The sequence below is a fragment of the Notothenia coriiceps genome, unplaced genomic scaffold (genome assembly GCF_000735185.1).
Source record: "Notothenia coriiceps isolate Sejong01 unplaced genomic scaffold, NC01 NC01_scaffold00009659, whole genome shotgun sequence".
In the NCBI taxonomy this organism is placed as follows: Eukaryota; Metazoa; Chordata; class Actinopteri; order Perciformes; family Nototheniidae; genus Notothenia; species Notothenia coriiceps.
In genome coordinates, this window is record NW_011342360.1 from 217,541 (window position 1) to 228,334 (window position 10,794).

Consider the following 10,794-nt stretch of genomic DNA (forward strand, 5'->3'; position numbering starts at 1 on the left):
GAACTTGCTCCCTCCAGACAGAGCAGTAGTTGTTTGTGTGTGTGTGTGTGTGTGTGTGTGTGTGTGTGTGTGTGTGTGTCCTCCTCTGCTCGCAGGCTGTCGTCGTGCTTGACAGACGACACTGGAGCTGTTGATTTGGCCATCGGGGCCTCCCCCTTTATTCACAGCCTAATAGCCGGCGCCCTCCCTCCATTATTGTACCTATTCATCATTCCCTGCTTCACCCCTCCCACCGCTTACTCATTGGTCTTATCTCTCTTTACCCATCACTCCTCCTTCTCCTTTATGCTCCCTCTCTCTCATCCTCTATGTGACGTGTGCAAAGTTTTCTACATGTTTGGTTTTTTAATTCTGCAGGACGAAATGTCTGAAGATTTTCATTGAAGCTACTCAAAACCCCCGTCTACTGGGAACTCCTTGAAGACAACACTTTTCACCATCACTGGATATCCCTCCACTCTTTTAAGCTCTGACTCTGTCACAAGTCATACACCTTTTTCTGCTCCCACCCAACATTTTTAATTGAGCGAGAACACACATTTTCCGTGTTAAACTTCAGTGGTTACTCCATGTCAAATGAAAAGCCAACCCCACCCTGTTTGAGTTTGGACAGCGTCCGACCAGCCTCTCCCTCTCACTTTCTAATTTCTTTTACTGGCACTGGTAGCTACAGCTTTTGGCCACATTTCCTCTTTTAACTTGTCTATTTGAGTCAACCAGGAAAACAATCAAAGCACTGGAAGAAAGTGAGCAAAAAACCCACAGGCTGAGAACATGAGCCTGGAAATAGCCATCCTTACATCCTCGCACATTTACAATGAGATCGTATCCGTTTAATGTCTCATAGCAAACATTGAGAGCAGCAGTAAAAGGCTTTGTTCACTCCGGACAGATGCTTTTGTCTGGCTGTCTGGAGCTGTTAAGTGTTTTTCGCCACAGGATGTCATTACGATATCTTGACACTTTGCATTTCGGTTTGTGTTTTATGGCTTGAGTTTTATAGGCTATGATGACCATCAGACACATGTATGTGTAAGAGGTGATTCATAGTCTGTCAGGGATGACATGAGGGAAGAGGAAGGCGGCAGTCGGGAGGAGAGGGGAAATGAAGGGCATTATTTTCAACACCTACACCATCATATGTCATGTTAAGGGGAAGATTACCACATATCAGAATGTTATGTAACACATGGTAAAGAAGTTGATTAACCATGTTTTTAGTTTGATTGAAATTAGTTTCAGGAACACCCTGGCTTACATGGCTGGATTTTAACAAGGAGGTTAGTCACAGGGGGATTTACATGAAACTATTTTTGCTTATATTTACATATCTCTACACGCAGCAGCACTGGAACACACGGCAGCTTTGATATTGAAAGATATAACGTAACTAGGGTGTGCCCTTCTCTCAAAATGACCCTCTATTCACTCACCGTTTCCCACACACACTTTCCCCAGAGTCCATCAGCACCGTTTAGATTTATTAAACCCTCCCTGGTGTATGTCTGGAGCTATTCCTAGCCACGGGTATGCTAAATGTTTTTACTTGTTCACTCTGTTTGCCCCCGGAGACGTTCGTCATTGTGTAGCGCTTGTGTGCCACTAAACTCTCAACAATTCCCGCTCTGTATTTTCAGCGTAGCCTCATAACAGTTCACTGAGTTTCTATAAGCGTTGTGTTGTTTCCAAAACCCTTGCCCAGTCCTTTCCGGTGCTTTTCTTCTCATTTTCGGCTTACTTTGTTGAGATGATATGATCTGTCGAGGGTATTTTTAGTCAAGAGGTGTCAGACGTTTATTTTTGTAAGGATACTTTCAGAGGAAATAGCTGTGAGGTCCAGTTTTCTGTGTCACTCCCAGTTTTTTTCCGTTGGTGAGAGCTAAGGAGCTAATGCCCGGTTTCATTAACCTCCACTGTCCTTATTGCCACTTTACAACACACATGCAGTGTCGAGTATCTGGTCCAAAAATGGTCTATTTAGAAGTGCTTGATGGAAGAATTCACTCATCACAGCGGGAGGGCTTCTGGCCACAATAGTATTTACACAGCCATGGTAATGTTCCACATCCCAGCCCTCCCATTTCCTGTGTGATTGAAATACGAAAGGATAACTCAAATGTTAGATGCAATTCATCATTTGAATGTCAACTAGGAAGTGGGAACAGGTGGTGCTGAAGCAGTGAAGGGCTTTGGCTTAGGGACATGTTGCCCTGTATTTGAAAATGGTACGGATTCAGTAAGCGGTTTTGTGTATTTTTTTTTCATTATCTTCAGCCCGAAACATTTACATGACCTACGGTGTATGGAGAAGTACAGAATATTAATTTGGGCGTTTTCAAGCATTACCAATGTAAATGGTAAATGGACTGTACTTATATAGCGCTTTATCCAGTCTTTAAGACCCCTCAAAGCGCTTTGCATACTACATGTCATTCACCCATTCACACCCATTCATACAGAGCAGTGTATGTTACTCTAGGAACTAACATGCATACACATTCACACACCGTTGGCCATGCCATCGTGAGCAACTCAGGGTTAAGTATCTTGCCCAAGGATACATCGACATGTTGACTGCATGGGCTGGGATCGAACCCACAACCTTCTGGTTGAAAGACGACCGCACTCCCTCGCAGCCACAGTCGCCAATGTCATGCAGGAAGATGCCTTAAGAGGCCCTACCAGGCTTTTGGGGTTGTCCCTCTCCTGTAGTGTGTCCTATAGGTTTGTATTCATAGAAATGGTCTGAAAATGCCCCTTTTAAACAGAATAACCAAACATAGTTAGCATGAGCAGTAATGGCCCCCATACTGGAAGAACAGAGCTCCATCTTCTAGAAACACACCACTCTGAAGACTAATGTAATCTTACTTAATGGCTGATCAAAAGCATTGGGATGACACGAACAGAAAGGAACTTGCTTATGTTAGAATGAATCACATTATAGTGAGAGTGTTACAGTACTTAACGATATCCAAAGTCCTCCTCTATAGCGAGCATGGTGAATTGTAAAAGTGTCTGTCCATCCCACACTCAGCTTAATGTTAGTCAAATGGAAAACATTACTTTCCCATCATGCAAACTGGATTAAGAAAGGAGCGAGCCATGGAGACCTTACCTGACCCATGATGTCATGTTGCTCTGTGTCACACCCAAACACTCTTGTTTGTATAATCTCTGGGTGCTCCAAACCTAGTTGTATTTCAGTCTGATCCCGAGTTCTTTGTTAGAAGTTTTGAAGAACAGTTCTCCTCTTATTAAAGTGACGTAACATCTACTCTTCATACCGCTCCCTTTTCCAATCCTCTTGACGCTCTCTGATATGAACGACTCCGTCTAAAGATAGAGATAGACCTCCCTCTCTTCCTCCTCCAGCTCTTCATCCTCATCAGCACCAGATTTCGAGCGGTTCTTTTCCCAGAACACACTTTTTTTATCTTCCCTTTTGCCGGCATTGCAGTGTTTAAATGGAGCCTGAAATATGGCTGCAGGGGGGGGGGGCGACCTTTGACCTTTGACCTTCCACCCTTGACCTCTGAGTCACCCAGCATTCGCAGGAGACAGATGAGCGCTGGTCATGCTCGGACAAGAGAGAGGAACAGGCAGCAGGAGGGGATAAAGGCCAAGGCGGTTGTTTGGTTTGAGTGTAGTGCATTTACGCACACACACACACACACACACACGTACACACACGTACACACGTACACACACACACGTACACACACACACACACGTACACACACACACCTCCCATCCCTCAGGTCATGCTCCATTGAAAGCAGGCCCTCAGGTGGTAATTCACTTAGACCTGCAGCATCGTCTGCCGTTGAGGGTATGATCCCATGCGTAGTTTTTATCCGGTTTATTTCATATTTTTCTTGCAATCGCATTGAATGTGCACTGTGTGTTTATTTAACTATTGCACAGACCCGCAGGCTTATTGCTGTTTAAACACAGCTGTTAAAAGTGTCCCGCCGTTCCACTCCTTTCTCGCTGGTGTATTTACACATGAGAGAGTATTGGCAAATGCAATTCAAGCTCATTTAGCCATTTCCTCTTCCTGTGTGCATGCAGACAGCCATGATGTCATGTCTTAAAGAGAGGATACTCAACTCCTTTCATACCGGGGGAATCCCCAAATAGATGCGTCTGTGACCAAATGGCCCCATATGGAGTCACATCTAAGGGAAGCCACTTGACACCAATTATTCTTTGGCGGTGGTATGCAGCATGTCATTTAGATTTAAAACAAATGTAGTACGCTCTTTCTGGTAAAACAATGTGTCAACCAAGAGGATTTGTGCCTTCATCAGAAGAGTCCCCAGTAAGTGGCACGGATAAACCGACGGACAGCCGGAGTTTCCTGCCAAGAAACAGGCCATGTGGGAAATTAGGAATTCTGCACATCCTGGCCATTTCCTGTTCTGACTCCCACACACGATTATCAGTGCATGGATATCATCACGCACGCACACACGCACACACACACACACGCACGCACACACACACACACACACACACACACACACACACACACACACACACACACACACACACACACACACACACACACACACACACACACACACACACACACACACACACACACACACACACACACACACACACACACACATATGAGGGACTTGTTTTTGTTGACAAACTTAAGACCTCATATTTCTAGACAAGATGACAAGTGTTTCATGTGTTTGATATGTGAGCCAAAACAGGAAACTGTCCATCATCAACCCTCTAATGCACGCACTCACGCTAGGGCTGCTCGATTATGGCAAAAATCATAATCTCGATTTATTTGGGTCAATAATTGATATCACGATTATTAAAAACGATTATCCATTTACTTTGAAAACATCAATTTATTGGAGAAAAAAAATGTGAGCAGTATGTTTTTAACAGTTGATTACCGTGAACTTTAAGTATAACTCAACTGAAAATCCAATTAAGAAAAAATAAATAATAATAATTTTTAAAAAATCGTTATATTTCGATTACGTTGTTTTCGTAATCGTTGCAAGCCATAATCCTAATTGCGATTAAAATACGATTAATTGAGCAGCCCTAACGCACGCATAGTTTTGGCTTGTAATTCCAACTAAGGCTGGGTTTGGGTGGGAGATTGGGGGAGTATATTTTTTGTACATGCACTACATACAGTGACTTAAAGGAGTGGACCATGTGTGCTGTCTGGAATGTGAACGCTCTGATCTGAAACAAGCGCCCCTCAACTCCCGTGTGTGTGTTTAGATGACCGATTTTCAATGGTGTTGCTATCATGTTCCTGTTTTATTGCCTCTCACCTGCTGCCTGTTTTATGACCTGCTTTTATCACCTTCTTACAACAAAGCATGACCTCCAGATTGCTCTCAAGTACTTTGTGTAACTAGGTTGGACACACTTGCATGCATTAAGCCACACACACATTGTTGCTGGATCAAACAACCAGGGGTCATCCGAGGGGTTAATCCCAGTTTGGTACAGTCCCCACTAGTGACTGACACCAAACAAAGTGGTTAACAGGAGGGATTGATCCCCTCCTGAAAACATCAATGGGATTACCTGCAACTATTCCATCTGATTGGACTGTGTTGGGCACATTGGACTGTACCAACAATCTTAAGGGGGGGGGACCGTGTCAGGTTGTACCGTCTAAAATAGTTTATTGCCTATCAAAGCATGCCAGGTGTTACTCCTCATGTGCTCCACCGTGTTTTCCTTCAACTTCCACATCCTCTCCCCAGATTAGATGTTCTTCCTCGATGTGCGTTGGCATTCCTCAGGTTGGGTTGTCTAAACAGTTAGACTCCCAGCTTGCCTAGAAATGAATGATATGAAGAAACGGTCAGGGCGTAACATTATTTTTGCGCTGTTCTGGAAGTCTTATCTGCTATGCTGTGCCTCCATCATTTTGATGTTTTGACTCAGTGCTTTGTCTATTGAAAAAAAATGCCCTTGAATGAGGCTTCAGGAGTCTGCTGTTGTTCGTTTTAACTCGATACTAAAAGCGTAAACATAATAATAATATGAACAGTATCTTGTCGGGATGTGAAGTTGTATATTTGATGGTAATTCCTAACCATATATTGACACATTTTCATTCTAATTAAATGATGTTACCTCTGTGAAATATACATTTTTAAATGTTGGAGAGCATTAGTGCACCTGAGCCATACAGCTGCAGTGACATCACTTCCTGTGTAGTCCAGTAGAGGGCGCTCTTCCCTCACCTTTGACCGACCACAGCCTCCCAACCTGCTACGCCTCCCTTCCTTTCTTCCATCCTTCACCCACTCTGGCCCCGACAGCCATTGACACCACCTGCTGGTGTTGCTTAGTGTTTGATTGACAGGATGAGGCACCAGTCTAAATGCAAAGCGCTCAGTTGGTCAATGTAGTCGATGTTGGACTCCATCGGGGTGTCAGATCCATGTAGAGGCATCTGTGAACTGCACACTGACGTTCAGACCATCAGACTGCACAGGGTGCCCGCTAGGGGTCCGTGAGCAGTTGTCATGGTAACAGGCAGTGAGGTTGGCATGAGCTGTTTTTCTTTTTTTTCTCCTTCCTTCTTTAAATCATTCCTGCTATGTATGTGGGTGTGATTTGATAATGTGTGTGTGTGTGTGGAATCATCTCCTTTACTTAAGTCTGTTTTTGTATCGCTTGTGTTGTAGATGGATCAGGTTTCCGACGACGAGTTGGACCATGGGGCCGAGGAGGACAGCGATAAGGAGGACCAGGACCTGGACAAAATGTTTGGAGCCTGGCTTGGAGAGCTGGACAAGCTTACACAGGTCAATACACACACACACACACACACACACACACACACACACACACACACACACACACACACACACACACACACACAAGATGGTTGGTTACACAGACTCACAAGGTAGAAAAGCTGCAAGAAAGGAAGAGGCTGTATCCATAGCAACCTTAACACTGCTAATCCTGTCTCCCTATACTGTATCCTAGCAACTCCCCTCCCACTACCACTTGGTATTGTACGTTTGTGCAGGATTGTGTGCGACAACACTAGCAGGCATATATCGGTTGCTTAGATCCTATGCTGTCACTGTGTCAAAGGGTGTTTTTGCTTAGGTGCACTTCATGATTTGTGTGTGTGTGTGTGTGTGTTTGTGTGTGTGTAGAGTCTGGATGACGGCAGGCCTCAGAAGCCTCTGCAGAAGGCTCCTCTCAGGCAGGAGACAAACATGGCAAACTTCTCCTACCGCTTCTCCATGTATAACATAAACGGTGAGACATCACACAACAAAATAGTATAATTGTTAAGTGCCGTGCCGTGTTTGTGTGTGTCTCTCTCCCCCTGATTGTCTCCCTCAGGTGCTCCCAATCCCCAACCAGGGCCTCCATGAAGGCTGCAGTCTCTGGGTGTTTCTCAATGTCGAGGAAAGCTGCTCCAGAGCCACTGTTTCAAGGACACTACGTCATCGAGCGGCGCAGAAGGACTGTTTAAGTGCCCAGCGTTCGGCGCCCCTCGATGACGTAGCATGCTTGAAACAGTGGCTCTGGAGCAGCTTTACTCCACATCGAGAAACGGCCTCTCTCTCCTTCTCCTCTGGGCTGCATGTGTGACATGTGCAGCATGTGTAGTGTGCTGTCTCTGTGTGAGACCTGTTAGTTTAGCTTGGGTTTGTTCATTGTTAGGAGATGTGCTCCAGTGTATCTTTGTGCATTGACTACTTTAGTCTTTTTAGGAGAAAGTTGTTCTTAGTTTATCTTAAGTTTGAAAATTAAACATTATCTACTCATTTTGCCAAATCAGTTTCCTCTCTTTTTTCTCTCTTTTTATATTTTGTTACTTCCCTTTGTACCCCTAGTTTAGGAGGGAACGTGACAATTATAAAAACACAAATCCCCCAAAATGTGTTTGTAACCCCCCCTCCCCCCCCCCTCTCCTTTCTCTTGGCTCCCTGCAGAGGCGTTGAACCAGGGCGACACAGTGGACCTGGACGCCCTGATGGCCGACCTGTGCTCCATCGAACAGGAGCTCAACACCATTTCCAAACCAAACTCTGCGTCTCGCGGGCAGACCAAAGGCCAGCCTCGAGCCCCCGGAGGGCGGAGTGCCAGCACCAAGCACACGGGCACCAGCGGAGGGGGGAGCAGCGGAGGTAGACTCGCTGAATGATGTGTATTAACGATGGCGCTTTTAGTATTCTAACTATGAGTAAAGAGATGAAGCTGGAGCACAGACATTTTGGTGCTTACCACTTTGTTTTGTCTTAGAGAAGTACTCAACAGGAAGATCTCACTCACTCTTCTTCTTGTGGAGCAAATGATGTTTCTGGACGTGGTGCAGCCTTCCTGAAACATGTTTGTCCTTTTTTACCAAAGCCAAAAACACCCAGAGTAACAATAAAGAGTAGGAAAAGAGGATAATTATCTGCTTCCTGTTTGCAGCGGGGAAATGTAGGTTTTAGTGCTCACCAGCGCTGACTTCACCGCTGCATTGTCTTGATCATCTTAAAACGCTGATCAAGAACCTTACCTAATGTTAGACCCTCCAGAAAAACGCGGGCAAAAATCCTTGATTATGCGATTAAACATGCGGCTTTTATGTGATTTTATGCGGTGAAATTGCGGGAAGTTGCGAAAAAGAATAGATTTTTTTTAAAATATTGGGCTGTCTTATTTATTCTCTCTCACACACAATCTGCCACTAACGTTAAACCCCCTTTACTATTCAATTAAACACATTCAATGTTTATTTATTGTAAAAGCAATGGGGCTATTTTAATCACACACACTCTCTCTCTCTCTCTCTCTCTCTCTCTCTCTCTCTCTCTCTCACACTCACACTCACTCACTCAATCACACACACTTCTCCGCGTCGTCACCGTCGACTTTCTCTAAGACGTATGCTCCAACACACAGTTGCACGGGGTGCAGAATCGTGAAATACATCGGGGTACTGCTTTGCCCGGTCTTTAGCAGAAATGTTCGTCGTGTGAGTTCCACACGTTCACTCTACGGTGTTGTTTACCTTCTGTGATGCGCGAGCTGATGGCGTCATCATCATCATCATCATCACTACTTCACGTCAAGACGAGTTAACTTTTTTTCCCCTCAACTTTGTGTCGAAAAAAGGCCTTTTAAAAATCTGCGCCATTTTGCTGATTATGCGGTAAATCCTGCAATCGCAGAATCGCGTTTTTCTGGAGGGTCTATAATGTATGTGAATATAGACACATTGTAAACATATGTTGATGTGGCACCTGAAATCTAACTGATGTGAGTGATATAGACAAATGTATTATTTAAGTAAAAACGAGTTAATCTACACTGATTTTCTTCCATCTAAGCTGTTAATCTGTCCAACAGGAAGCACCAGTAGCAGCACCCGTGCGTCGCCGGCCAACACGGTGCGGGGGGGCAGCGTCAACGCCCGCCCCGCCGCCTCCAACATCTCCCTGGACGACATCACCTCTCAGCTGGAGAAGGCCTCGCTCAGCATGGACGAAGCTGCTCGCCAGACCTCTTCTTCCTCCTCCTCCTCCTCTTCTTCTTTCTCCTCCACCACGCTGCGGCGGCCCTCGTCGGGCTCGTCCGGCGGAGGAGGAGGAGGTGGGGGGCAGCACAGGAGGACGGGCTCAGTGGGCGCGGTCAGCGAACAGGAAGCCCCCTCCCAGAGGTCCAGTGTAAACTCGGCGTGCGCCTCGGCCTCCAGCATGGACTCTCTGGACATCGATAAAGTGATGGCAGGCGGAGAGGCGGAGGGCCCTGGCTCACAGGGGCCAAACCAGAGCAGCACAGAGGTATGACCAACACTGAAACACACACACACACAAAACACACACAAGGATAGACGTTATTATTATTGTTAGGGAAGGTGTGTGTGAGCCGCAGTGTGAAAGACTGCTGGTCTTTCCCACATGGCGAGGTAAGCTCTGCATGTTTAACCAGCATGGAGGAAACGGCATGAAGTGTGCTGACGGTCAATCCACAATACATCCTGTGTATTGTGGATTGGATGGTGTGTTTATGGATACATTGTAATCTCCAATACTGTATCTACCATTTCTGAATTCCTTTGCTAACTCACCAAGCATCGAACAACCACCTGAGCTAAATGACTAAACCAAGTGTATGTTTAGGTGTCTTGAAGAACAGAAAACTGTGACATAGTATCTTGCTTCAGAGGTAACCATGGAGAAGGGCTGCACAGCTCCTTGAAGTAAATAAAAGATGTGTACCCCCCCACTAGTGGCTGGCTGTTAGTTTAGGAAGCGCTTGATTTGAGCAAAGCTTGCATTTGAAACCTGAGTCTATTACAAAGGATAATAAGCTAATTGTGCAGCCCTAACACGATATCATGCATGTCCCCTGCCGCCCCCCCCCCCCGCATGTCATCACTGTATCTGTGTTTGCATCCTTTCTATATCTGTATCCACACACACCTCCTGGTTCTCCCAGCCTGTCACACTGCGGCGGGCCAGACGGCAGCTTGACTTCTCCTCACCGGAGGGGGAGGTGGACCGGGCCACTGTAAGTGCGTGTGTGCGATCTGGATGTTTGCCCATGTAGGGCTGCAGATTAAATTGTAATTTTCCGACACATTAAATTGACATTTTAATTTGAGATTCAGTTGTAGTGTGCAGCCATTGGTTTATGTGTAATGCATGCACATGTATCCATAAAAGTGTGAAGTGGTTGGAATGAGTGTGTGTGTGTGTGTGTGTGTGTGTGTGTGTGTGTGTGTGTGTGTGTGTGTGTGTGTGTGTGTGTGTGTGTGTGTGTGTGTGTGTG

At 45.5% G+C, this 10,794-nt stretch overlaps 1 protein-coding gene across 1 annotated transcript in view; it reads left to right on the forward strand.

The window, feature by feature from the left end:
* LOC104945519 (ras-associated and pleckstrin homology domains-containing protein 1-like) overlaps window positions 1-10,794 on the forward strand; it is a 50,207-nt gene that overhangs the window by 13,340 nt on the left and 26,073 nt on the right. Inside the window, 4 exon segments of the mRNA XM_010771203.1 lie at window positions 6,693-6,812; window positions 7,176-7,281; window positions 7,965-8,159; window positions 9,370-9,803. Coding sequence (XP_010769505.1) covers window positions 6,693-6,812; window positions 7,176-7,281; window positions 7,965-8,159; window positions 9,370-9,803 — 855 coding nt within the window.